Source organism: Meles meles, chromosome 13, assembly GCF_922984935.1.
Source record: "Meles meles chromosome 13, mMelMel3.1 paternal haplotype, whole genome shotgun sequence".
In the NCBI taxonomy this organism is placed as follows: domain Eukaryota; kingdom Metazoa; phylum Chordata; class Mammalia; order Carnivora; family Mustelidae; genus Meles; species Meles meles.
This window is the reverse complement of record NC_060078.1, coordinates 60748620-60776504: the sequence shown is the minus strand read 5'-3', so window position 1 is coordinate 60776504 and position 27885 is coordinate 60748620. Positions and strand designations below refer to the sequence as shown.

The 27885-nt window shown below is 39.4% G+C and overlaps 1 protein-coding gene and 1 non-coding gene across 2 annotated transcripts; both read left to right on the top strand.

Annotated features, from left to right (window-relative positions):
• The first annotated feature begins 210 nt into the window (after positions 1–210).
• On the top strand, positions 211–27561 carry OGA (O-GlcNAcase). The gene is made up of 16 exons (XM_046026462.1): positions 211–837; positions 4426–4477; positions 5116–5213; positions 6740–6870; positions 9519–9690; positions 10836–10934; positions 11541–11825; positions 13701–13859; positions 14333–14946; positions 15542–15716; positions 18917–19002; positions 19961–20065; positions 21037–21122; positions 21385–21577; positions 23878–24037; positions 25364–27561. Exons 1-16 carry the CDS (start codon positions 639–641, stop codon positions 25498–25500), a joined length of 2751 nt encoding a protein of 916 aa, XP_045882418.1. The 5' UTR covers positions 211–638; the 3' UTR covers positions 25501–27561.
• Positions 20152–20255, top strand: LOC123955880. The gene has a single exon (XR_006821421.1). It is a non-coding gene; the product is annotated as a U6 spliceosomal RNA (small nuclear RNA).
• Positions 27562–27885: the final 324 nt, after the last annotated feature.

Here is a 27885-nt window from a genome sequence, read left to right as displayed (position 1 = left end):
AGAAAAGGTAATGGTCCGTTCCAGAGCTCCAGGCTTGTTCTAGAGGGAGGCGAACATAAATGGTACGCTCCATTATCTTCATTACCTTCCGCTTTTCTCGTCTCCTCTGTTCTATTTCCCCCTACCAAGTGAAGCTCAATAGGCTGGCCCAAAAGGAGGAGGGGGAGTCGGGCTGAGAGGACCGGTCTGAGCCGGTCTCCGGCGCAGGCGCAGTGCGGATAAACAGGAAGCGGGCGGTGGAGGCAGTGCTGGAAGAGACCTAAGGGCTTAGGGGGGCAAACGGCGGAAGAACTAAGATTTTCCGGAGGCACTAGAGGCTAACTGCGAAGAAGAGACGGAGGTCTGGTTATCTGCCTCCAGGGGACGAGAGGTCGCGGCCTCGCTCTCCGCTTAGGCTTCCGGCTCCCCAGCTTAGGCTGAGGCAGCGGCTGACAAAGGGCTCGCGCCGGTGCCGCCGCCCTTCTCATCCGGGCATTCGGGTCCCTGCGGAGAGGGAGGGGGAAGGGTAGAGGGGGAGGGGAAGGAGCAGGAAGGGCGCGCGCTTGGAGCCGAGGCCCTTTCCAGGGCTCCGGGCCGGCGGCCCAACGGACGGAGGCCGAGGAGGACCCGCAGAGGTGGCGGCGGCCGCGGGCAGGAGCATGGTGCAGAAGGAGAGCCAGGCGGCGCTGGAGGAGCGGGAGAGCGAGCTCAACTCCAACCCTGCCGCCTCCGCGGGGGCATCGTTGGAGCCTCCAGCAGCTCCGGCCCCTGGAGAAGACAACCCAGCCGGGGCCGGGGTAGCAGCGGTGGCCGGGGCGGCAGGAGGGGCTCGGAGATTCCTCTGTGGCGTAGTGGAAGGTGAGCGCTCTGGCGCGGGCTGGGCGACGGCGTCCTCCCTCCGCTTTCGCCCCAATACGAACACAGTCTCTCTTCGTGAAGGGGGTGCTTTAGGAGGTCTTAAAAGGGAGTCACTTTTTTGGCTCCGAAACTTGACCTTCCATGGACGAGGGGAGAGGTGAGACGGTGGGCAAGTCTTCCTGGCGGTCGCCTCTCCCTTCACGTTGTTATTCACGTTGAATTCTCCTCTGGCTATTAACTGCCCCGACCCCACCCGCCTTGGGCTGGAGCCAGGCCTGCTCCTGCGGAGGCGGCGGTAAGGAGCCTGGTGTTAGGCTCGGCTCTGTGTTGTACGTCTTTGTACCTCGAGATCCTGTTCCCTAGAGTGATCTCTTCAAATGATAAAACGTATGTAGTGCTGCTGTCCTCACCCTTTGGGGAAGAAAAAAATCAACCTTTGGGAAAAAAAAAATCAACTTACACAGATGTGCTTATATTCCTGGAGTGAAGAGACAGCACTGTCGGCCTAGGGATTTACAAATTCCCCTTTGCTCAGTTTTTCGTTTTTGTTTTTTGCTCTCTGGTCCGCATGCCCCCACCCTTTGGAGTTTGTTTAGCAGCCTAGAAAATTGTCCTTTGCCGGCTGCTGTGCTTTGGCTCGGGGGATGGAGCTTTGGCTTTAATAGTATCAGAGATACAGAATTTGAATTTAGAGACTGCAGAAGAGGATTAAAAATGTCCTTCTGACGCTCCCTTCCCAATTTCGAAAAAATGCCGACCTTTTTTTTTTTTTTTTCTTTTCTTGGTCGTTGGGGAAAATGGTCTGAAGACTCATAGTTTATTAATATAGTGGATAAATATTCGACTGAACATTGTATAAAATCTCCAGTTACTTGCAGTGTTGGTTTTTCTTGAATACAGAACGTATTTTAGTTTTCAGAAGTCTTTGGCCTACCTAGACTTTCTTAGCTGTTTGCTTTATTAGTTGTCTCTAATATATAATGGTGTGCGTAGGGTAACGCTGTATAAAAATTAGTCTTTACAAAAAACCAAAAAGGTACGGAGAATTAGAAGAGTTGCCCTATTGGTTGAAAGCTTCAGCTTTTCCAGTGTTAGTGTGTATATTCATTTGAAGGATGGGTGGTGGTTGTGGTTGTGGTATTTTAGATAAAGCTTAATTACAGGGGAGAACAGATTAATATGTGACTACAAGTAAAAAGTGAAATAATTCACAAGTTAAAGGTCTTGCAGAATTTGGGGGAAAGACAGAATGGAAAACTACTTACATATATTAGATTGGAGTCCTTGTTTTTGAAAACATGATTGCTTTGTGTGACTTAATCTGTTGGTGTATTCATTGGGTTTGTTTCCATGCAGGGAGATTCTAGAAAAAGTCTGTATTTTGTCATCACAGATTTTGGGGTGGAGGGTTGAGAAGGAGTGCTAGGGGATATATAGAAATCTTAGAGATAGGCTAGAATGAAGCTAAAGAAGCTTACCTGTTACATCTTAAGCAGTTACGGAGAAAATCTCGTGGTTTAAGTAAGTTGTTTTTTTCCCCAGAATAGTATTGAAACGGAACTACTCAGAGTATAGAGTTGTCTGTCATCTATTGTTCTTCCTCTCTCTGTATATATGTTTTTCTTGGTGACTGAGCACTTGATTTGGGGGGGAGGGGTAGTTCTAAGTTGGTCCCATTCTTAAAATGAATGAAGAAAGGAAATTCTGGAAGTACTGGCAGGATTTCTTATTAAAAATTTTCTTTCCCTCACAGACCTTTGTTGGTCATAACTCATGTAGCACTGTTTCCTCTTTGTGGTGACAGTTAACCGAAACCATGAACCTGTCAGCAAAGTTAGGGTTTCTGAAGATAAAATGTTTCTTTCATATATTGGAACAACTCTGAAGGAGTGTATAATGGCTGTTCCTTTAAGGGAAGAATGATAAGGCCAAGTGTAGTAGGAAATCTAGAAAGACTTGTATAATATTTACCAAATGTGGACGCCTGGGTGGCTCAGTGGGTTAAGCCTCTGCCTTCCGCTCAGGGCATGGTCTCGGGGTCCTGAGATAGAGCCCTGCATCCGGCTCTCTGCTCGGCAGGGAGCCGGCTTCCTCCTCTCTCTCTGCTGGTCTCTGCCTACTTGTGATCTCTGTCTCTTTCTCTCTCTCTCTGTTAAATAAATAAATAAAAAAATAAAAAAAATATATTTACCAAATGTTTTAAATTACTTGTAAGCGGTAACACTGAATTGTCAAGATTGAAAGTGCTGCAGTTTCATACGTAAGTATGCAAGGAATTTTTGTTTGGTTGTCATTTTTCTTGTTTGTGGTGCAGAGTGACCATCCTGTCTAGCGATTGGAGTTTAATGCATTACAGAAATTTCAGTTTTAGGTAGTTTCTTAAGTAGACTCTGTGTGTTTAGAGTATTTTGTGTTCATGATACAGTCTTAGTATATGTGCTCCTGAAGCGAGCACTGTGTTGGTGATACAATCTTAACCATCTTCATGGTACACTTGAGAGGTTGTCTTTACCTCTTGTAGGTGATTAGACTGAGGTGGGAAATAAAGGTTAGGTGAACTGTTAGGTCTGATTAGCACACAAGGGAGCTGCAAATACTAGTTTGGTGCTTATACCACTGCTTAAGTCATTCCTCTGCAGATTTGTTTCCTGCAGTATGTGTTAGTAGTGCTTGGCCCTCCCCCCACCCCCCTTCTGGGACAGTGGAGCAAGTCACATTCTTGAATTTCCAGTCGTTCAAACCTTTGCTCTGGAATTGAGACAACTTGAGATTTTCCTGTTTGGGCCAGCTCCACTGTTGAATTTGTTGTGAAAATAGTTTAAGGCATTTTTGGACCCTTTTCTTATATCAGGAACTTAAAAAAAAAGTGATCATAAAATTAGTTCAGTCAGATTTTTTTCTAATTCTGTTTCTGATTTTTTTTTTCCCCTGCCTTTTTACTCTCCCACCCCCCACTCTAAAGGCAGTTTTAACTTTTTAAATCTCGCAGGTAGTAATTGTCACTGTGGTGGTTTGGGATTTCTTTGCTTCCCCTCTTCCACTGTTGTAAGATTGAGATCTTTTAAAAAGTTAGATTTAGGGGCATCTAACCCTAACTGGGTCAGTCATTAGAGCATCCAGCTCTTGATCTTCGTCACGAGTTGTGGAGATTACTTAAAATAATGAAAAGTTAGTTTTAAGGGCACCTGGCTGGCTCAGTCTGGGGAGCATGTGACTCTTGTTCTTGGGTTTGTGAGTTCAAGCCCCACACTGGGTGTAGAGATTAAAAAAAAATTTTTTTAAGTTAAATTTAAATCTATTTGGTCTTTTTTGGCAGTGAAAAGAGATGACATTTAGGTGTTTAAAAGTGATTTTTGTATAGATAATAATTGTTAATGGTAGAAAAGAATTAGAAAATTTATCTAAGCAAAAAGGGGTAAAAGTCGTTTTATCAGAGACACCTTAATGTTTTATTAAATAGCCTTCAGATGCTGGTATATTGTACATGCTTTTTTACAAAATGGAATTGTATGTTTTGTAATGTGCTTTACTCAACAATTTACCACATTTCGAAACTTGAAAATAATTTCAGTCTTACTTTGAATCTAGGATTTTATGGAAGACCTTGGGTTATGGAACAGAGAAAAGAACTCTTTAGAAGGTAAATTTTTTACTTTCTGAAGGAGAGTCTTAAACCATTAACATTTCCTTTTGTTTGAAGAAAAACTAACACTGAGTAGGCCTGGTACATTTTGATGATTTCTCAGTTGCAGAAGTTAATTTTGCCTTGGTCTACTACCTCTATTTCACTTATGCCAGGGATTTTCAAAGTTCCCTGGGGAAGCAGTAGGTTTTGGGCTTCACCTGTGTCACTCAGAGCTGTTTTTAAGACTTTAATATGTTGGGGCACCTCGGCGGCTCAGTGAGTTAATAAGTCTTTGCCTTCGGCTCAGGTCATGATCTCAGGGTCCTGGGAATTGAGCCTTGCCTCTCTGCTCAGCAGGGAGCCTACTTCCCCCTCTCTCTGCCTGCCTCTGCCTACTTGTGATCTCTCTCTCTCTCTCAAATAAATAAAATCTTAAAAAAAAAAAAAAAGACTTAATATGTTAACCTTTCTTGGAATACTGAATTTTTTCTCTTTTTTTAACCTTTCTGGATTACAGAAAGGTTAAAAGCTGCTGCCCCAGAGTATTATTAGCTGTTTAAGAGATGGAGATGCTCCAAGAAAAGGGAAAAATTGTGATTTATAGCCTATACTTGTTGCTTATTTATACATATATAATCTTCTTTCCCCTTAAGGCTCCAGAAGTGGGAATTAAATACGTACTTATATGCCCCAAAAGATGACTACAAACATAGGATGTTTTGGCGAGAGATGTATTCTGTGGAGGAAGCTGGTAATCTTTTTCTTTTTAATCCATAAATTCAGAATGTGTAAGAAAACAGCTATATTTCAAATGTGGTTGTACAAAAATTATATTTCATTTTCTCTTTGTAGGTAGTTTCCTTTTTTTCTTTCTGATAATTCTGTGAGTTGTAGTGTAGATTGAAAGAGCAGCACTAACTGCACAGCCTTGTGTGATTCATGGTTATGCCAGTTTGACTCCCACCTGTTCTGTAATCATAAATTGTACTTTATAACTTTTGTCAGTGGTCCGAACAGTGGGCCACTGGACAAAGAGGTACTGAAACAGAACTAGGCCTAGGGCAAGGCAAGTGAGGTGCCTGCCTTGGGTGCAGATTTTAAGAGGCTCCAAAAGAAATCAGTGGTCAAGATAAATAATATCCTATGCAAGTTTTAAGCCAAAATTAAGGCCAAAAAAAAAAAAAATTCATGAACAAGATACCAGAATTTACTTAAGTAAGGACAGGATCAGTATTACTGATCCTTTTGATTCAGACACAAGTAAGCTTGGTCTTGACCACTTGATTAGTTGTTCTGCTTTTCTTTAAAATAGACATCCCCCTAGTCTAGGCTTATACTTAAGTGAAAAGCCATCACAAATTATCCTTGCTGTGTGTCATCTTATGTTAAGTACATAAAATTTGTAAATAAGGTAATACATCACAGCATCTCCTTATAAATTAGATAAGTGGTGCTTTTCTTTGGGGACACGTAAATGGGGAAACATTTTTATACTTGGAATTAAATGGTATACACATGTAGCTAACAAGATACTTGGTTACAGAGAGCAGCCAAGGCATTGAAGGCAGAAAGTTTTCTTAAATTATGAAGAAGCAATTAAAACGTACTCCATCTCCATCTAATGTTTTTGCTTACTACTCTATCTAATTTAAGTGTGGGTTCAACTTAATTATTTTTTGGTGGTGCTGGTAATGAAATTTTATGTGATCAATAATCAAAATACAGTCAAATGACTATCTTGAGATACCACTGAAAGTTATGTAAAGATAACATCCTGTGGTATATAGAATAGGATTTTATTTTACTTAGGAAAATTGTCTGTCACATTTTAAAAACCTAAAGGATAAGGATCGTTAAGACCATTACTTAACCCTGCTTGTTAACATGTTTTTCTTTTTTTCCAAATTATAAAGTAGTTATGTGTGGATTTTTTAAGAATTTCAGTTGTTCAGAGACTGCAGAAACAGAAACCATATTAAATACTGTAGGAAATAAAAATGGTTTATATTCAGTAAGAGAAGTGCTTAATTTAATATTAAGAGAAATGGCAGCGAAAGGAAGAGAATGCTTATTAATGACATTAAGTCACATGAGGTTTGTGGCATTTTATATATAGCCTGTTGTCACATTGGATATGACAGTCCTGTAAAACTTAAGGAACTTTTTCTTCTTGAGCTATTGCAAACTGGAGAGAATGAACTCTTCTCTTTAGTTGAAAGGTGAAGGTTCTTTTAGTTTTCTGTGCTGCTTTCTAAATACATGGACTCTCTTCTTTAGAGCAACTTATGACTCTCATCTCTGCTGCACGGGAATACGAGATAGAGTTCATCTATGCTATCTCACCTGGTTTGGATATTACCTTTTCTAACCCCAAGGAAGTATCTACATTGAAACGCAAACTGGACCAGGTAACTTCATTACTTTTTCATTATTTTCCCCTAAATCAGTATTTGAAATTAAACGTGTTCTGAGTTGCTCTTATGACGTTAAAAGGAAACCAAATTTTGGGGTGCCTGGGTGGCTTGGTTGGCTGGTTAAGTGTCTGAATCTTGATATCAGTTCAGGTTTTGATCTCAGGATCATGAGTTCAAGCCCCTTGTTGGGCTCCACACTGGACATGGAGCCAACTTTAAAAAAAAGGAGGGGGGACCAAATTTATACTTCTTTGCTTTTGTACAGCTTTTTAATTTTAATACTCTTCATAGAAGGATATTTTGTGAGTCAAGAGAGCTTTATTGGGGTGCCTGGGTGGCTCAGTCATTAAGCATCTGCCTTCGGCTCTGGTCATGATCCCAGGGTCCTGGGATTGAGCCAGCATTGGGCTCCCTGCTTCGTACAGAGCCTGCTTCTCCCTCTCCCTCTGCCATTCCTTCTACTTGTGCTCTCTGGCTCTGGCTATCTTCCTGTCGAATAAATAAATAAAATCTTTTAAAAAGTGCTTACAAGTGATGCTTAAAAGAATGCTGATAGAGTCCATTTCCAGAGATTCTTAAACTGACTTGGGGTTGGAATATGGACTTCGAATGGGGACTTGTCTCAGAATTCAGATTGTCCAGAATCACATTTTGAGAAGCTCTGTATATATGGGGTACTTGACTGGGTTTGTGACCAAGATTATAGCAACAGGGTTTTTACCTGTTAGACATCAGTTCCGTCGGTTGTAATTCAGTCTGGAAATGGCTGGTTTTCCACGATTAGAAGGAAAACAGACTAGGTAGACATGTAAACTGTGGTTTACCATTGAGGTTTACCTCTGTAAACCTGTTGGTGAACCTCATTGGTATCTATATTCTGCTTAACATAAAAGCTGTACACCACAGGGTGCTGGAATCAAGTCCCCCATCAGACTCCTTGCTCACCAGGGAGCCTGCTTCTCCCTCTGCCTGCCATTTAACCTGCTTGTGTGTGCGCATGTACGTGTGCAAGCACACTCTCTGACAAAATCTTTAAAAAAAAAAGCTGCAGGGGCGCCTGGGTGGCTCAGTGGGTTAAGCCGCTGCCTTTGGCTCAGGTCATGATCTCGGGGTCCTGGGATCGAGTCCCGCATCAGGCTCTCTGCTCAGCAGGGAGCCTGCTTCCCTCTCTCTCTCTGCCTGCCTCTCTATCTACTTGTGATCTCTCTCTGTCAAATAAATAAATAAAATCTTTAAAAAAAAAAAACAAAACTGCACATCTTTTCTGGTAAATTTTCTGATACACAATATATATAGACCTGTGCATGTTTCTTTTGGCAAGGGTTTATTTATTTATTTTTAAAGATTTTTCTATTTATTTTGTGGGGGGAGGGGCAGAGGGAGAGGAAGAGAGACTCCTAAGCAGACTCCACACTGATCTCAGAGCTTGCCTTGGGGCTCAATCTCATGATGCTGAGATCACAACCTGAGCTGAAACCGAGTTGGAAGCTTAACCAAGTGCACTACCCAGGCACCCCAGCAAAAGTTTATGTTATTGATGGCATCAAGGTAATTAAAAATTTAATAAGGAGGTTAAATTTCCATGAACATGCCTTGGTTTTTTTTTGTTTTGTTTTGTTTTGTTTTTTTGAGAGAGAGCCTGCCCGTGTGTGCATGCACATGGGGCAGAGAAAGAGAATCTGTTTTGGTTTTTGTTTGTTTGTTTGTTTGTTTTGGAGAACGAATCTTAAGTTCCACACCGAGTGCAGAGCTTCATGTGGCTCTTCATGTGGCTTGATCTCACAACCCTGAGATCATGACCTGAGCAGAAATCAAGAAGAGTCACCACTCAACTGAGTGAGCCACTCGGGCTTTTTAAGAGGCTTTTTTCCTGTTTGTTCAAATACTACTGCTGTGTTCCTTAAGATTCATGGATTAGTTAGGTTTTTGTGCAGAGATTAAGATCAGTGTGTCTTTGGGACTAGAACAGGCCTTGTTTTTTCGCTTCTTGAGTTCACATGTCATTTGTGTTTTTGTATTTTTCTATCTGTTTGGTCTTCTGTAATCATCAGCCAAGGAGGTAAGATGGGCCATATTGTTGAAGCTTTGTTGGAGCAGACTGCATTCAAACCCAAATTAAAATGTTTCCTAAACTTGTTTAGCTGTTTAACATAGAAAATATAAAAAAACAATAGGTTTGGCTTTGAACATTCTTAGGAAAATGTTTGGCTTTTAGGTACAACTACTGTCTGCTTTAATACTTGGAATCCTGTTTTTTATGTAAACTCTACACCCTGTATGGGCTTGCAACTCAAGATCCCGAGATTAAGAGTTGCATGCTCTACTGATTGAGCCAGACGCTCCTTTTATTTTAACTCTAAAATGAGCTGCTAAAGGGACGCCTGGGTGGCTGTAGTTGGTTGAGCACCCGACTCTTGGTTTCAACTCAGGTCATGACCTAGGGGTCCTGGGATTGAGCCCCATTTCTGTGTTGGGCTTCCTGCTCAGCAGGGAATCTGCTTGTTTCTCCCTCTCTCTGCCCTTCCCCCGCTTGCATGTGCATATGTGCTCTCTTTCAAATAAATGAATAATCTTTTTTTTTAAAATGAGCTTTTACAACATTTTGGTTTTTTTTGTTGTTTTGTTTCTTTTACCTTTTCTAGGTTTCTCAGTTTGGGTGCAGGTCGTTTGCCTTGCTTTTTGATGATATTGACCATAATATGTGTGCAGCAGACAAAGAGGTATTCAGTTCTTTTGCTCATGCCCAGGTCTCCATCACAAACGAAATTTATCAGTACTTAGGAGAGCCAGAAACTTTCCTCTTCTGTCCCACAGGTATTGTATATAATAGCTTTACATTTAACTAGTTTTCTTGAAATACATCACTTTCAAAGAATCATGTATGGGTTTTACTGTGTTGTCCCCTCTCCCTTTGGTGGTGTATAAAGTTAGGAATTATTTTCCTAGAAGACATTTCTCAAGGCCTTACGTTGAAGAACTTTTAGGGACTAATAAATGGCAACTGAACAAGCAAAAGATACCATGTATTTTTAGTACTGGAAGTATCTGAGCAGTACATTTTCAGGATTGAAAGGATAGTATTATCCAAACGAAAAACTCGGAAAAGGCAAATTAACATTGCTTTAACTTAGTCACTTCTCATTTCCTCCTACTTGTTCCTTTTTTCTGCTTGTGCATATCTGTATCCTTTTTCACTCTTCCCACTTCCATCTGGGCTCTTATATCCAGTAGTCAGCATAGAAAACTTGCTAATTTTTCCTCCCCCTCCCCTTTTCTTCCATTGAAAATGTATTAGCCTCTCTTAGTTCCTTTCAAAATTTGACTTACAAGAAATTTCCCCTGCCTTGATTTTTTTTTTTTCCAGGAAGAGATAAGTTAGTCAAAGAATTTTTAGTCTGAATTTAGCTTTGTATGTCTCTTTTCAAGTACTGAGCCGTGAACCTTATCTCAGTGGTCTGATACTACATGAATACTCAGATCACCTTTAGTAAGATTATAGTGGGAAATATTTAATTCATTGCAAATTACAGTTTACTTGCAGTTGAGTACTAATAGTCATGGGCATAATGTTGCATTCTTTCTGTTAGGATATTATTAGTTTGTTTTTATTTGGCCTCTAATTGTTACTGAGAAATGTAGGCAGTTCAGAAGTATGTAGGAAATGCTAAAAATTCCAGTTATTTCTTTAGTAAACTTGTATTTTTAGTGACTATAAGGATCATAAGGATTGATCTGTATTATTGGAGGAAGAATATCAGATTTATGAATTGAGTCTTTTTTTGAGTTGATTCTTTAATGAACTACCCACTTTAGTTTACTTGCTTTGGGACAGGACATGGAGGTTGTTTATTATTTGGATGAAAAGAACTTAGAATTGGTAGGCATTTTTCTTCCCCATTTAAAAACCCATGGCCTTTTTATTCCTGACTATTTTACTTAATTTTCCCTCCTACATTCAGAATATTGTGGCACTTTCTGTTATCCAAATGTGTCTCAGTCTCCTTATTTAAGGACTGTGGGTGAAAAGCTTCTACCTGGAATTGAGGTGCTTTGGACAGGTGAGTCTTTAAGATTTATACAGTAAAACTTTAGGTAGCTAGAACTTTAAAAAAAAAACTGGTTGTTCTGGTTAATTGGATACATTTTGAAAACTGAGCCTGAACCAGAAGACTGTTGTTAAAACCTCTTTCTTTTATGAAGTATACATTCTTTATTTAGTATAAAAAACATCTTTGAGGATTTTGCAGTGAATCTCAGTATTGGTTGTTGATAAACAATAGGGAACTGGGCTAAAGGGTATTGATCTCAGCCTTAAGAGAGTTTTATCAAATGAAAGCTATCATGCCGGATTGTCAACTAGTAATCACTGTGCTGTATTATAATGGAAAAAGAAATTGTTCACATGAAGATTTATTTCTTAAGGTATCAGTGTGAGGAAGCCTGCTCAAACCTCTTTTTACTATTCTATATTCTAGAAATGTGATCTGAGGAAATACTGGAGGGACGGTTGGGTAAAAATGAGTAAAAAGACATACTGTGTTACTTTGAAAAGAAAAATTGTCAGAAAGTGTATATATAACAAAATTCAGTAAAAAGTTGAATGCAGTATATTTTGAGGAATCATGTTTGAGGGTCTTTTAACAAATGATCGTCATTGTTTCTAGGTCCTAAAGTTGTTTCTAAAGAAATTCCGGTGGAGTCCATTGAAGAGGTTTCTAAGATTATTAAGAGAGCTCCAGTAATCTGGGATAACATTCATGCTAATGATTATGATCAGAAGAGACTGTTTCTGGGGCCATACAAGGGAAGATCCACAGAACTCATCCCACGGTTAAAAGGAGTCCTTACTAATCCAAATTGTGAATTTGAAGCTAACTATGTTGCCATCCACACCCTTGCCACCTGGTACAAATCAAACATGAATGGAGTGAGAAAAGATGTAGTGATGAGTGAGTACACTGCTTAATCCCTGACTTTGGGGGGAGAGCTGGAGTTAAGTAGAGCTTTTGTTGTCATAATTCTTAAGTGGTTTTTAAGGTGTGTTGTTTAGTTCTGTGAATGAGATACATATGATATGATAGGTTGAGTGGCTTTGGACAGATTACTTAATTTCTTGCCTTGGTTCTCTGCTTTACCCTTTCCCCCGGTTCTTTGCTTTTAAAATGTGACTTAGTCTTTGAACTCTGAGTACTAGACAAAGTAGTCTTTTGAGTGTTCTTGTTATCCCTAGAATAACTCTGATTCAGTTGGCGTTTTCTGGTGGTTTTTACTAAATGGGATATTTTATTTTTATTTATCTGAGAGAGAGAGAGAGCAAGCACAAGCCTGAGGAGGAGCAGGCAAAGGGACAAGCAGACTCCCTGCTGAGCAGGGAGCCCGATGCGGGACTTGATCCCAAGACCCTGGGATCATGACCTGAGCTGAAGGCAGACACTTAACTGGGGGAGCCACCTGGGCGCCTCACATTCATTGACATTGAAACACACATTAAGAAGGCAAGTGCACCTTCCTGGCACTAACATGGAAAGAATAAAGTAGTCCCAACTTTTGAAGGACATAGTTTGGTTTTGAATGAAGCATATAGGTGGCTGTGCTATGGTTTGATAAATGCTGAGGTAGCTGTCTACAAAATGCTATGGGAATACAGAGGAAAAAGTGATTACTTAGCTAAGCAGAAGTGGTAAGAAACAATCTCATAGAGGAGGGAATACTTAAATTGCATCAGAGTATGAGTAAAGGTTGGTGGGCAAGAGATAAAAACACTGGACACTGAAAATTTGACGTTACCTGAATTTCAGTCCATTTAGGAAGTATGGAGATGTCACATTATGATGCTTGAGTGTAGTATGTAGTTGTATGGTTGTTTTTTCCTGAGTTCTGTACTCCTACTTCCACTTCTGTTTATTGGGTTAATACCTTCCATTAAGGCTCATTGTGGACTCTTTCCGTTAAAAAATAAGATTTTGGTCTTCTTTGTATACATGACACCTATTCTTTTTTTTTTTTTCAAGATTCCATTTATTTGAGAGAGCATAAGCAGGTGGAGCAGCAAACAGAAGGAGAGGGAGAAGCAGGATTCCCACTGAGCGGGGAGCCTGACTTTTGGGGTTTGATCCCAAGACACTGGGATCATGACCTGAGCCAAAGTCAGATGCTTAATGGACTGAGCTACCCAGGCACCACTCTATCTCCTATCTCTTTTTAAGGCAGAGCATGAAGCACTTAACGGAATAGTAGATATTAGTCAAACTGGGCCAAATGCAGGGAAATAGGAAGGAAAGCTAAGAATAGGAGGGTTTTGATATTAGTATCCAGAATTCAGACCTTATCTTTTCTAACATCCTGGTTCAGCGACCTTCATTATGTGCTTATTATCTGTGCTCATATTTGGGTTCTCTGCTGATTTTTCTCTCCCCCCTACTCAATACAGTTACTAATTTGCTTATTTTTTCATGATTTGCCCATTATAGTTACAAGCCCCTTGAAGGGTTGGAAATTTGGGGGGAGGGTATGGAAATTATAGTGCCTTAAACCTCACATTTCCAATGATTGGTACTCAGTGAACATTTATGAATGACTTTTCCAGTGATTCTAAACATAGTGTTCTGTATTTCAAGTGGGATGTTATATTTAGCAGTGTATTTAGATGGCTACAGGTGAAGTGGTTCAGTTAAGGTTGTGTTTGCATTTTTATGTTTAAGGTTTGTTCTTATTCCTATTCTTTGTTTCTCTAGTTGTACTGTAATAATTGTTGTTTTGCATTTGTCCCTCTCATCAGGAGGCTTTTTGTAATCAAAACTGTTTATTGTGGGTTTTTTTTGCAGCTGACAGTGAAGACAGTACTGTATCAATCCAGATAAAGTTAGAAAATGAAGGCAGTGATGAAGATATTGAAACTGATGTGCTCTATAGTCCACAGATGGCTCTAAAGTTAGCTTTAACAGAATGGTTGCAGGAGTTTGGTGTACCTCATCAGTATAGCAGTAAGTTGGGCCCTTCTTTTAAGGGGGTTAGATTACATGCTTGAGTCCTAAAGTAAACAACATTTGATGTGCCTGTCATAGGCCCACCAAACAAAATATTATTTAGGAAGGGATCTAGAGAATAAGGTCTTTAAATAAAATCTTAACTTTGGGTCTTAAGTAGCTTTTAATCTTGATGGAATGCTAATTTGTTTTAAAAATACCTCTTTTGGAATAATTTTTTTTAGATCTAGATCTTCAAAAGAGAAGATAATACATGTTGGCATATTTAGGGGATGTTTATTATGTTCCTTTTTTCTCTCTTCCCTCTCTACCTCCCTGGTGGTTTAGAGAAATTGGGCTTTTCTCAGGGCTCAATATTACTTAGAATCTCAAGTTGAGGCTTCAGTTACAGATACAAGAAAACATTTCTCTAGATCTGATTTGTTCTGTTTTCTAACTCTGATTATCTTTGTGGTGATTTGTCTTTGTAGGTAGGCAAGTTGCACACAGTGGAGCTAAAGCAAGTGTAGTTGATGGGACACCCTTAGTTGCAACACCCTCTTTAAATGCCACAACTGTAGTTACAACAGTTTATCAGGAGCCCATTATGAGCCAGGGAGCAGCCTTGAGTGGTGAGCCTACAGCTCTGACCAAGGAAGAAGAAAAGAAACAACCAGATGAGGAACCCATGGACATGGTAGTGGAAAAACAAGAAGAAACAGACCACAAGAATGAGAGTCAAATACTAACTGAAATTGTTGAAGCTAAAATGGCTGAGGAATTGAAACCAATGGACACAGATAAAGAGAGCATAGCTGAATCAAAATCCCCAGAGATGTCTATGCAGGAAGATTGCATTAGTGATATTGCCCCTATGCAGACTGATGAACAGACAAACAAGGAGCAGTTTGTGCCAGGTCCAAATGAAAAGCCTCTGTACACTGTGGAACCAGTGACTTTGGAGGATTTGCAGTTGCTTGCTGACCTATTCTACCTTCCTTATGAGCATGGACCCAAAGGAGCACAGATGTTAAGAGAGTTCCAGTGGCTTCGAGCAAACAGCAGTGTTGTTAGTGTCAATTGCAAAGGAAAAGACTCTGAAAAAGTGAGTATGCTTAATTTATTCTCTTTGGCCTGGGTGGGTCCCCATGCTGAAGATATGGAGGAAGCTTTTTTTTTTTTTTTTTTTTTAAGATTTTTTATCTATTTATTTGACAGACAGAGAACACAAGTAGGCAGAGAGGCAGACAGAGAGAGAGGGGGAAGCAGGCTCTCTGCCAAGCAGAGAGCCCGATGTGGGGCTCGATCCCAGGACCCTGAGATCATGACCTGGGCCGAAGGCAGAGGCTTTAACCCACTGAGCCACCCAGGCGCCCCATGGAGGAAGCTTTTAATGAGTATGTTGGTAATTCTCTGAAATTGACCACATCTTAGAACATGCTCTGTAAAGTGGACGTGGACTCTGCTGATTCTGGTGCATAGAATCTCATAGAATGAAGGAAAGCCAGAGTTGATTATTTCAAAAATATTTGTCGATTTGGGGAGACACAGACTTACTGCTTGTCTAAAGAGTTTAAGCCCAGTGATCCTTTAATGTTTAGGGTAAGTTGCAGGTACCTGATAATACAGTTTAGAATAAGTTTTAGGTTATTTTGTTTTTTAGCAGTTTTTTGAGTCATATTTTTATTGATCTTCAATAGATTGAAGAATGGCGGTCACGAGCAGCCAAGTTTGAGGAGATGTGCGGATTGGTGATGGGAATGTTCACTCGGCTCTCCAACTGTGCCAATAGGACAATCCTTTATGACATGTACTCCTATGTTTGGGATATCAAGAGTATAATGTCTATGGTGAAGTCTTTTGTACAGTGGTTAGGTAGGTGCTCCAGGAATAATCTCTCTTCCTCAGATATATTGTCCCTTAAAAATGGAAAGAAAAAAAAAAAAGAAAGAAAAAGATTATCCCACAGGGAGAAAAATATGTAAGGAATTGGCAAATTTCCAACTCCGTTTAATTTCTTTGCTTAGATTTCTTTTAAAGGTATAGCCATTGTTGGCAAACTTGAGATGCAAGTCTCCGTAAATACATCAAATTGATTTTTCTCCCTTGGGCTAATTCAGCAGAAATATCTTTAAAAATGTGTTAGAAAAGTACTGACTTTAACTTGCTATGACTGAATGCTTCCTGGATGGAACCCTATCTAGCGCTTTATCTGATTTGGAGATAAGACACTATGAATTGTGACTGTAAGCTCTCTGCTGCTTGCTGTGTCTTGATAACATTAATTGCTGTGTTTAACAGAACAATTGCTGAAATGACCTAAGGGGCCTGGCAAGAGGAAGCTATCCTCCCAGCCCTGTGCGCATGCGAGCTTTAGTGGTAGGCTATTCTGGTGCTACTTGGTATTATTTCACATGGCTTTTTTTTTTATTCCTCTACCAAATAATTGGTTTTAGCAGGGGATGAAATTGCAATCCCCTGAAAATTCTCTCCTTCATTAAACGGAGTTCTGTGTGTCTCTTGAAAACTGATTTTTTTTTCTTTTTTGGGGAAATTCTCAACAAACTTGGTAAAAAGCACCAGCATGGCCAAGTTTCTCCAGGGACCTCATTTCATTTCCAGGTTTCAATCCAGCTATAAGGAATATGTAATGGACTTAACATACAGCGCACAGCAGGCAGCAAGGCTAACTGACATGTCATAGTTTTCATAGTAGTCACAAATACTATGATGGGTTACTTGGTCTTGGTTGTGAAACAGATAAGTGTGAACACTGTGAGCTTAGATTAAGGAGTAGTAGCAGTGAGATTTCTCACTTTCTGCCCATATACTTTTGGATTCTCAAATATTAAAAAAAAAAAGCTTTCCTTTGACACAACTAATTAGCAATTAAAAGTAGTGTCTGTTAGTTTGAAAATACAGAACTTTGGGTTTCTGTATATTTAGCACAACAGATGGAGAATTTTTAACTCTTGTTAAAAGGCTCCAGGACTCCTCTTTTTAGTGATATCTGTGTCTAGGCTCAGGAAAAACCTCTATATTGGTTATTGGATGACAACTTGCCTTCCAGGCTTCTGGCCAGGGAGTTAAATCTCTTATAGGGATTTAAATCCTAAATTTCTAGTCTGAAATCTGGATTCTTGAGCTTGGGAAAGTATCATTTAAAACATTTGATACTGAGTTTTTAAATTCAGGAATTACTAAAAAATAAATCTTTGATTATATACAGTATTGTTTCTGCTTCCTCTCCAGTTTTATTTCTGTACTGTGCAAATATGGGGGCAGTTTCCCCAAATTCCCACAGTAGCTAGCTATTATGCATTCAAGGTCAGAGCATCTTAGAAGTTTTAAGTAATTGTCTTGCCATCCACATAGCTTTACAAAAAGCTCACAAGGAGAATATTTTCATGGATCTGTAGTAATTTCAGGGAGTTACTGAGTAGAACCCTTTGTTTTCCTCTTCTCTCCAGTCCAGCTGGCATTCAGTCCTTTAAAGAATGTGGCTATGCAGTTCTTTTGATTACTAACGACTTCTATTATCTTCTTCCCCATTGTGTACAGATGGGAGAATCCTCAGCACAAGTGTCTACTACTATTGGATGGACAGCGGCAGATGTTCACAGCGCGTCATGATTAATTAGTTTAAATTGAAAGGTTCTATCTGTGAGGTAGCTCAGATTTAAGGGCAGTAGACATGAACTGAAGTCACGTTTGCGCAGCGACTGAGGCATTAACCATGTTTTCATTTACACAGCTCTTCGTACATGCAGCTTTTTATTGTAATAGTTGGAAGTGCTAGTTATGTTGTAGTCTCAAAGTGGGGGGTAGGATAAATTGGCTGATCTTAAAGTTTGAGAGTCTAGTTTTTTCCTGCAGTGTAAATTTACACTGAGCTATGGAATGGGGCATGTTCTCTTAACCTAAATTTTGGCCCTATTTCATATTTATTTTACAAAATTTTACATACTATATATGTTTTCTTAAAGCACCCCTACCCCTAAAAAAATGACAAAACTGGATATAATCTCTTAATGGGCCTGATTTGTGAACAAAAAAACTGGTTTGCTTTGGGACTGTCTGACTAGCACATTATATCTTGTACTGATGAGACTGTTAACTTGAACAGGAGGTAGAATGCTGTCTTCAAATGGAAAAGAACTATATTGCGCTGCTTTATCTTGTCAGAAGACTAGGCAGGTGCTTTTGATTTGGCCTCCAAATAATTTGCTTTCCATTATTTCTTGTTGTTAGTTTCCTTTATTGCCTCTGAAGTTGGCTAAGTCATGGTGACCTTGGTGCTGACTTCTGGATCTCAAACCCTGCCACTCTGTGCATGTGTTCAGTGTGCTGCAAAGAGTATAATGGTCAATCAGAAGAGCCAGATACTGTCATACTTTTAAGAAAAGTATGTCTTAGCTCTGGATAAATTAAGAGCATCAATTGGCTCTCCTTAGTTCTTAGAATTTGTCTATTAGTATTAGCCAAGTCTGAATTGGATTGTCTTTCTTAGAAAAAATAGTTTTCATTGTGTTCTGTTGTCACCTTACTGAACAATTTCTTTTGTTTAGTCTGCTGACCTTAGTTTTCTGACAAGATTAATCCCGTCCCTCCCCCTTTTTCCCTTCCTGTACCCTTCCTCATAATGTAAAATGTGACTTCAGACAGGTTTAATTCCTTCCTGGGCTGTGATAATAAAATGTCTTACCTAATTCATTTCACTTCATGATTACTGTAATTCACTACAGAGCAAGCAGCTGGCTTGTTTTTTTTTTTAACAGCTGTATGTAGGGAATATATAAACTTAATGACCCAGACAGACTTGAGACTGACTTTCCTTCCAGTAATTAAAGGGTAGAACTCTTTACAGTGATTATTCATTAATCAAAGGAAGAAACATTGGTATTGAAATTATATTACAGATTAAAAAAAATTATTATCACAGCCTTGTCCTGAAACCCTGGATTATTATTGTTAGAGAGCTATTTCCACAAAGTGTTTGTTAGTGTGTTGGACGTTTGAGACCCCAGGAAATCCCCTTTCTCGTAACGTTCTCCGCTTGGATCTGATCTCAACAGGGTGTCGTAGTCATTCTTCAGCACAGTTCTTAATTGGAGACCAAGAACCCTGGGCCTTTAGAGGTGGTCTAGCAGGAGAGTTCCAGGTATCAATATGAATTCACAACTGAATTGACATTTTCTTTGTTTTATGAGAAACCTTATGTTGCGCATCAGATGGCTTGGAAGGATTGGTCTGCCGAAGGCTTTCTAGTCCCAAATTCAATTTAGTTACATAGCTGGATTTTAAATCAAATTTTCCTCCTCTTTCACAGTAATTTCTGAAGGAGATGCTGCCAATTCCCCCCGCGCCTGCGAAGCGCAGCGGCTCTAGGTATACACTTCACATTGTTTCTTTGCAGGTCGCACACCATTTTAATCTGCGCCCGCAATGCACAATGCGCGCATGCTTGTCTGCCAGTGGAAACTCCATGAGCAAAAAGGATGAATAATATGCAAGTGAATGGTGAAAGGACTTTGAATACTTTCCCAGCTGTCTTATAAATAAAACTTGTACTCTAAAGAACAATCTATTAATGAAAATTTGAACAAAATAAGAAGCTTTTTTGGTGTTGGAATTTGTTCATGGACTTTTCAGGTGCTCTACTTTTCTCCCCCCAACAGGTGCTCTGCTGCGCGCAGCAAACTGAAGCGCATTGCTTTGGGGATAAAGCGTCTCCTGGACAGATAACCCTCTTCAGACCAAACCTCTCCTCCTGACATTCTGTTCTGCCATCTTTTAGTACAGGGATGGTCTATATAAGATTGGTTTAAAAAACAATAGCTTTGTGATACTGGAATAGATTTTTTTTTTAACTATAAATTAAAATCTCCATTAATATGCCACTAAAACTATGTAACTCAGTTTGGGTAATTTCTATTCAGAAGCACCCCCTTCCCCCAGCAAAGAGGTGTTTATTTTAGTAAAGCATAGTACACCCCTCTTCTTTAGGTCTGCCTGCAGTAGCCAGTTAATGTTAAGTTGGTAATCTGCAGTGCACACCCATTTAAAGAAATGGATATCTTCCCAACACTAATCCATCTCCTTTTTGTTTCTTCCCACAGCGTTTGCTGCCTATTGATGGGGCAAATGATCTCTTTTTTCAACCACCCCCACTGACTCCTACCTCCAAAGTTTATACTATCAGACCATATTTTCCTAAAGATGAGGTAATTGTCTGCCTACCCACTTGGTATGTGGTTATGGTGCTCACTTACTACTTTCCTTTGAACTCCTGTTTAAAAAAAATTGGTTCTGGTGTGTTTGCAGCTATAATGCTAAAATTGGAATGATAGAAGAATGGTTAGCATGACTCCTGTGCAAGGACGGCATGCAAATTATGAAGCGTTTCATATTTTATTTATTTTAAAAAGTTGTTTTTAAATTTTATTTATGTATTTGAGAGAACATGAGAGGGGGGATGGTCAGAGGGAGAAGCAGACTCCCTGATGAGCGGGGAACCCAATGAGGGTTGATTCAAGGACTCCAGGTTTTCATGACCTGAGAAAGTATTTCTGTCTTCAAATAGGTACTTTAGGCGGAAAAGTTAACAAACATTGAACACACGAGGGGTAATACTTGAGGAAGAACCTGATAAGGAACTTAGATTCATAACGTCTTGAGCTAAGGCCTTCAAGTCCTCCTTTATGAAGATCAGCTAAACTGTATTTAGAGTTGGAATTAATATAATCAGTGTGTCCAAAAGATAGGTTGTCTTTCACTGATTTTCTCTATTAGTGTTCTGTAGTTTTCAGTTGTGAAGTGTCAGTAGGCTGTTGATAATCAGCTTACAGGAAACAGCAACTCTGTTTAAAGACAGCATGTTTAAAACATTTTGGACAATACAGAATGGAGAGACTCAACAACATTATATGCTGCATTTTGAATCCACTGCTTAACTACCTAAAACTATCCCCTGTGAAGCAACTCTCTATGTTTACTAGAACCATACTGTTTTCTACTGATACAACAAACAGGATTCTGTACATAAATTTTTATTTAACAAGCAGTGGTGATATTTATGACAGGCCAGGTGTTTTATTATTCCCAGTCTTAGAAGTCTAGTCTCACTTACGAGTCCTAGTACTAAATTCTGTCGTTGTTTTTCTTGATGCATTGTTTAACTAGATTATATTTTCAGGCTTCCGTGTACAAGATTTGCAGAGAAATGTATGACGATGGAGTGGGTTTACCTTTTCAAAGTCAGCCTGACCTTATTGGAGACAAGTATGTGATGAAGTATTTGGATTTGTTGGATTTGGGAGTAGCATTTCATAGATTAATCAGGTTGAGGGGAGGTGATGAATAAAAATAAGGTTTTCTAGAAATCCCACTTTAGTTTTAATAAAATTAGAATATTAATGTGCATTTTCAGTTTCTTAAACCAGATGTAGTTACCATAGGTTGCCATTAAGTACATTAGACCTACATCACTGAAGTCTAAAGTTTTGTGTTAAAAATTTACTCTGCCTTCTTTTCTTCTGAGCAGGTTAGTGGGAGGGCTGCTTTCCCTCAGCCTGGATTACTGTTTTGTCCTAGAAGATGAAGATGGCATATGTGGTTATGCCCTGGGCACTGTAGATGTTACCCCCTTCATTAAGAAATGTAAAATTTCCTGGATTCCCTTCATGCAGGAGAAGTATACCAAGCCAAATGGTGACAAAGAACTCTCTGAGGCTGAGGTAATAACAGGTTTAGAGTTATACTACAGTAATTTTTCTTAAACAAAGCAGATATATCTTAAAAATCTCAGTGCTTTCTAGATTTCCTATGAAAAAGAATTCTTGCTGCTTATTCTTAAGTATGATACTTTTTTTTAACATCAGCTTTTCTTTTTTAAGAGATTTGTAATTAATTCATTTGACGGAGTACATGCGGGTGGGGGTTGGAGGGAGGAGCAGAGGGAGAGGGACAAGCGGATCTTGTTCCATGAGCGGACCCTGAAATAGGGCTGGATCCAGTACGACCCCTGAAATGTCAACCTGAGCCAAAATCAAGAGTTAAATGCTTAACCAACTGAGTCACCCAGCCCCCCCCCCAAGCATGGCATTTTCCATTGTTCCCTCAGCATTATGGAGTTTTTTTAAATTTGGAAGTGTTATAATACTTCCTCAAGTAAAAATAAAATAATAGACTTCTTTTTCCTCCCTGTTTTGAATCACCAGACTTAAATGGTCCCTTTGGGTATTCAGGGCAAGTTTAGGTAATTAAAATCTCTCATTTGCTTGTTTGTTAGGAGGCTCACTTGCCTTCTCGGTACTATATTTCTCATTGTAATAAAAAAAAGAGGTGAGCTACTTAGAGCCTGTTTCCAGATATGAGCACTTTTTTTTTTTTTTTTTTTTTTTAAAGTAAGCTCCATGCCCAGCATTGAGCCCAGTGCAGGACTTGCTCTTGAACCCGAGATGAAGATCTGAGCTGAGATCAAGAGTCAGATGCTTAACCTTCTGAGCTACCCAGGGGCCCCCAGAGAGGAGCACTCAGCCCTGTCCCAACTTCAGTGAATTTTTCTTATCCTCTGCAGTTTTCTCTCCATTTATTTGGTTTATACATCAGCATATGTATATTTAAAAATAGTTCCTTTTTGATAATGTTTATGCTCAATAAATACATTTAGGTACATATTTGGACCCTTTTATTTGTGACATCTTTTTTCTTCCATGTTGTTCCTCTTCCCCTTTTCTGAAATTCTTTACTTCTCTTCCCCATACAAATTTACTTATGTTCTCTTACAGTTTATTACTACTTCTTACCTTCTGCCCCTAGCCATATGGCTGTGTAATAAGAGGATCGTGTGGAGTGGCCTCACTTACTCAGGATTACATAGATATTATTTTAACCACAGCATGCTGATGATTGAACTGTTGATTTTTTTTTTTTAATAAAGATTTTATTTACTTATTTGACAGACAAAGATCACAAGTAGGCAGAAAGGCAGGCAGAGAGAGAGAGAAGGAAGCAGGCTCCCCGCTGAGCAGAGATGCCGGGCTCCATCCCAGTACCCTGGGATCATGACCTGAGCCGAAGGCAGGTGCTTTAACCCACTGAGCCACCCAGGCGCCCCGAGCTGTTAATGTTTTACTGTTTCATATACCTGATCATTATAGTTCGCAGCATAGGAACATAAAAAGAATGACCAAGGTGTCTGCTGCAACATTTTTTTTTTAAAGATTTTATTTATTTGTTTGACAGATCACAAGTAGGCAGAGAGGAGGAAGCAGGCTCCCTGCTGAGCAGAGAGCCCGATGCAGGGCTGGATCCCAGGACCCTGGGATCATGACCTGAAGCTAAAGGCAGAGGCTTTAACCCACTGAGCCACCGAGGTGCCCCAACATTTTTTAAATGTGCATTTTGTGCAAGCAGTACAAACTTTTTTTTTTTTTTATAAAGATTTTATTTGTTTGAGAGAGAGACAGAGAAAGCGTGAGAGGGAAGAAGGGCAGAGGGAGAAGCAGATTCCTGGTGGAGCTGGGAGCCGGATGTGGGACTCTGTTTCTGGACTCCGGGATCATGACCTGAGCCGAATGCAGTTGCTTAACGAGCTGAGCCACCCAGGTGCCCAAGCAGTACAAACTTAAATTTTGTTTAAATTTTAACTATTTTTAGATTTAGCAAAGATAATACAGAGTTCCTGTATATCCCTCACCCATTTTCTATATTTGTCCAAGTCTTAAGAAACCGATGTTAGTGCATTACTGTAAACTCCACATTTTATTCACCTGTTTTTCTACTAATGTCCTTATTTTGTTCCAGCATCCAATCCAGGACTCCACCTTACCTTTAGACAAACTTTAAGAGTGAAAGTGCTAGAATTATAAGCTAATTAATTCTTCCTGTGATAGTTACATGATGACTGGAAGAGTTTCTGAATGTTGCTTTCCTTTTCCTATTGCTGGTTTCTGTAGTTGGTGTATAGAGTATATTATATATATATATAATGAGTAGCTGCTAAAAGTCAAGAGACTCTTTCAAATTTTTACAGAAAATAATGTTGAGTTTCCATGAAGAGCAGGAAGTATTGCCAGAAACTTTCCTTGCCAACTTCCCTTCCCTGATAAAGATGGATATTCACAAAAAAGTAACTGACCCAAGCGTAGCCAAAAGCATGATGGCTTGCCTCCTGTCTTCACTGAAGGCTAATGGTGAGTACATATTCATGTAGTTGCTGGTGTTTGAGCTAAGTGGGGACAGGATAAAAAAAGAAGTAAATTACAGTGAATTTACATACCCCTCCCCATCATTTATGGTTTGGCTTCTGAATTATTAGTGGGGTAAGAATTGTATGTGTATTAATAGTTGGAAAGGGCCACTCTTTTACACTACAAATGCTTATTTTGAGCTCCATTGAAATGAGAAGTGAACACATGAGGTTAACTTTATTTTGCCAGGAGACTCACTATGATAACTGAAAATTAAATGAACCTTTGGAAGAAACTTCATTTAGGAATGCAGAGTTTGAGTTTGTTTGCCATTTTCAACCTTTGGATATACTTCTTTATATTAGTGGTATGAAACTTTTCTATAAAGGACTAGATAATAAATATTCTAGACTTTATTTTTTATTTATTTTAAAGTATACTCTGCCCAACATCGGACTTGTAGTCATGACCCCAAGATCAAGTCACATGCTCTGCCTGGTGAGCCAGCCAGGTGCCCCTACATTTTCTTTTTCTTTCTTTTTTTTTTTTTTTACACAACCTTTAAGTGTAGAAAACTATTTTTAGTTCTTCTGCAGTACAAAAATGGGCAGCCTGTTTGAGACCAGTCCTTAGAAGGTTGTTGATAAGTGGGAATGCACTTGTTTGCATCTTTGTTATTTAAGTCAGTGGTGTCCCCTTTGTGGAATAATTTAAACAACTCTCTCTGAAGACAGCATAATTCTCAGAGTTGTTCTTGGAACAGAATCACGCCAGATATATGAGGTATGTCTTAGAATATACAACATACTCTGGTTATATTAGTTTGTGACATGGGGTGGAATGGCCTTTGCCCTGTGGGCCCTTCAGAGGTACTTTATATTAAAAACATTAAACAGAGGTATACTTTGTTTGCTCCATTTATTTTAATTTGAGGCTTCTTAGAGCCTTTTCCTCAGAAGATTTTCTTTCTGGGGAGGAGTTTCACTAACAGTTGAATTTTTTTTACATTGAGGTATTTTTGACAATCAAGAATTGTATATATATTTAAGGTGTACAATTTGATGATTTGAAATACATCATGAGTAATCACCACATTCAAGCTAGTTTAACATATCCATCACTTAGGATAGTTGCCACTGCAGTATTTGGTATTGATAACTATTAATATTCACTGAATATTAATAGGAATTTAAAAAATTATATGAAATTTAGGGGCTGTTGTAGACAAGGTCCTCTTATCATCTATTTGAAATATATTAAGGATTCTTCACAATTCCTATCCATGATTCTAACTGACATTTACGTTTTTAATATTTGTTTCATTTCTAGGCTCCCGGGGGGCTTTCTGTGAAGTGAGACCAGATGATAAAAGAATTCTGGAATTTTACAGCAAGTTAGGCTGTTTTGAAATTGCAAAAATGGAAGGATTTCCAAAGGATGTGGTTATACTTGGTCGAAGCCTGTGATACTTGTTGGCACTTTGAACTGTCCGAAAGTCTCTTAACCTGGTGGGTGGTGGTTGGGGTCTTCATACAGTTCAGCCTCTGGAATGGGAACAAATCAGCCAATTGGGATTGGAAACGAAGACTGTGTAAAACTCACCCATCACACTTTGCGATTACTCACTGGTTGGAAGATAGTATTGATGCGAATCCTGTTTGAAACAGATGTGGGCCTCCTTTTTGGGTCTTGTGTTAGGTGCCAAGACCTCTTACATGGGCTTATAGGGAGGGGGTCTTCAATAAATGTAGTCAGCACTGTGTTCTGCATCCAGTGTTGTTGCATTTCTCATCTGATAGTAATCAAAATCATTTGTCATCTTCTTTGGCTTATTGAATGAAATGTCTGTCTTTGGGGACATGGCAGAAATGAGAAAGATTTCGTAGGTTTCAGAGGCTTCAAGGTAGAGATTCTAAGTGGGAAGATTGTGGCATAGTTTTAAACTGAATAAATGATTTTAATTTGGGGCGGTTTTTCTGCTCTTTGTAAAGCCATGGCCAGTTGTCTCTTGTAGTGACCATTGGTTCAGGCATGTTGTGCTTTTATAGGGACAAATGTGCAGTTGTTTGTGGCAAAAGCTTAAAAATGGCAAACTTGTAAATTTTTGTATATAAACTAGCTGTAACCTGACTATCGTTTGTGTTCACTGTTTTTATAATTTTTTTTTCCTTTTGAAAAATGAAAGGGTGTGTGGTTCAGGATGGCACTTTGAATAATGTAAATCAGTGGAAGATGGATTTTCTTTACTTTTCCCTTTGTTTTGTTTGTGTTTTGGGTTTTTTTTGTTGTTGTTGTTGTTTTTTTTAAAGAAGTTGTATTATTTTTGAAGTGCCTCCCACCTAGGGCTAGGCCATGACCACTTTGGGTACGAGCCTAACTTCATGGGACTCAATCTTTTGCAAAGTGCAGTCACTTCTGGAAATTAACCTCGATGCAGGTCAGCATGTGAAATGTTAGTTTTGCAATCTGTCAAGTAGGGCTCAGGGACTGATTGGTCCCATTTGCCCTGAGATCAGTTGTCCTTTAATTTCAAGACCTGTTACAACTGGTTTTATTAAATCAGTGTCTTTAATTCTTGCATGTTTTTATCTAATTTTTAAATAAATGAGCACACTTTAACCAGTGACTTAGAGGTTACCCCCTTTTTCCCCTCTTTCCTTTAACCACAGATTATGAAAGCTCCATGTATTTTAATTTAGGTTTGGTGTTTTTAGGGGTTCTGAGCATGAGGCTAGCAGGTAATCTCTGCAGGATTCATTTTTTCATCATGGCTGGCTGACTTTTCCATGAATTCAGAACAGGATTTTGTTATCTTGCTTCCCTGCAGTCTTGTTACCAGCTCTTTTACTTTGAGCTGAGGTGGGACGGACAAGGAGAAGGAAACTTGAAACATTTTTCTTCATGAAGTTCATCAGTGTGGGCTTTTGAGTCTTAAAGCATCATACCTAGTGGTATCTAGTGACTTTGAACTAAGGCCTGTGAGTGTGCACTGAATGGTAAGATGAAGGGAGGAGGAAGAAGGAGACATTCATTTTCAGGGCGGAAACCTTTAATTGATAGAAGGGTATGATGTTGGAAAGCTGGAACCAAGTTTGCATTTTAAAGGGTTAAGGGGAAGGGAAGATCTCTATAAGATAACTGTTTAAAACAGCTTAATGCCACTTGGTTGTCTCTTTAAGTACATTTTGTACACTAGTAGACAATTGTAGCATTTATCTGGAGGATTTCAGGGTAAATCTATGGAATCAGGATTTTTAGCAAGTTTGCTTGTGGTTTTCTCTTGGCTTATAATAATCATTTGGCTGGTCCTCTGGTCATAGATGCTGACTATGCAACAGATGTCCAGGCCTGTACTTTCATCACTCTAGGATGGTAAAGTGCTATGCTCTCTGTGGTAATGAATATTTATTAAGGTTGGAATGACATTTCATTGATTGTTTAGATCACAGCTCAGTTCCTGTAGAAAACGAACTGTAAAACTATCTGAAGACCATGCAAGAGGCAAAATAAAACTTGAAGTGAATGTGTGTGGTGGTGTACTGTGTAAACCTACTTCTTGTTTCTGCCTGGTACTTTTTCTCCTGCCTTTCATGCCTTACCTACAAGGAGGTACTCTCCACAGCTATTTCAAGTTAGGGACTGCACTTTCCCACTCCCATCTTCAGTAAAAGGACTTCCAGATTTTCCTAAAGGCAAGGTAAAAGACAAAAGTAGACTAGCTCTTGGCCAAGCCACCCTCCCCACAGTTAGCCTGGGTGTGAGTTAAGGCAGCTAATTTGAACGAGTTCCATCTAGTGGGATAAGAACTCATTCAAATTAGCTGCCTTAACAGTTCATTAGATTCTTTGGTC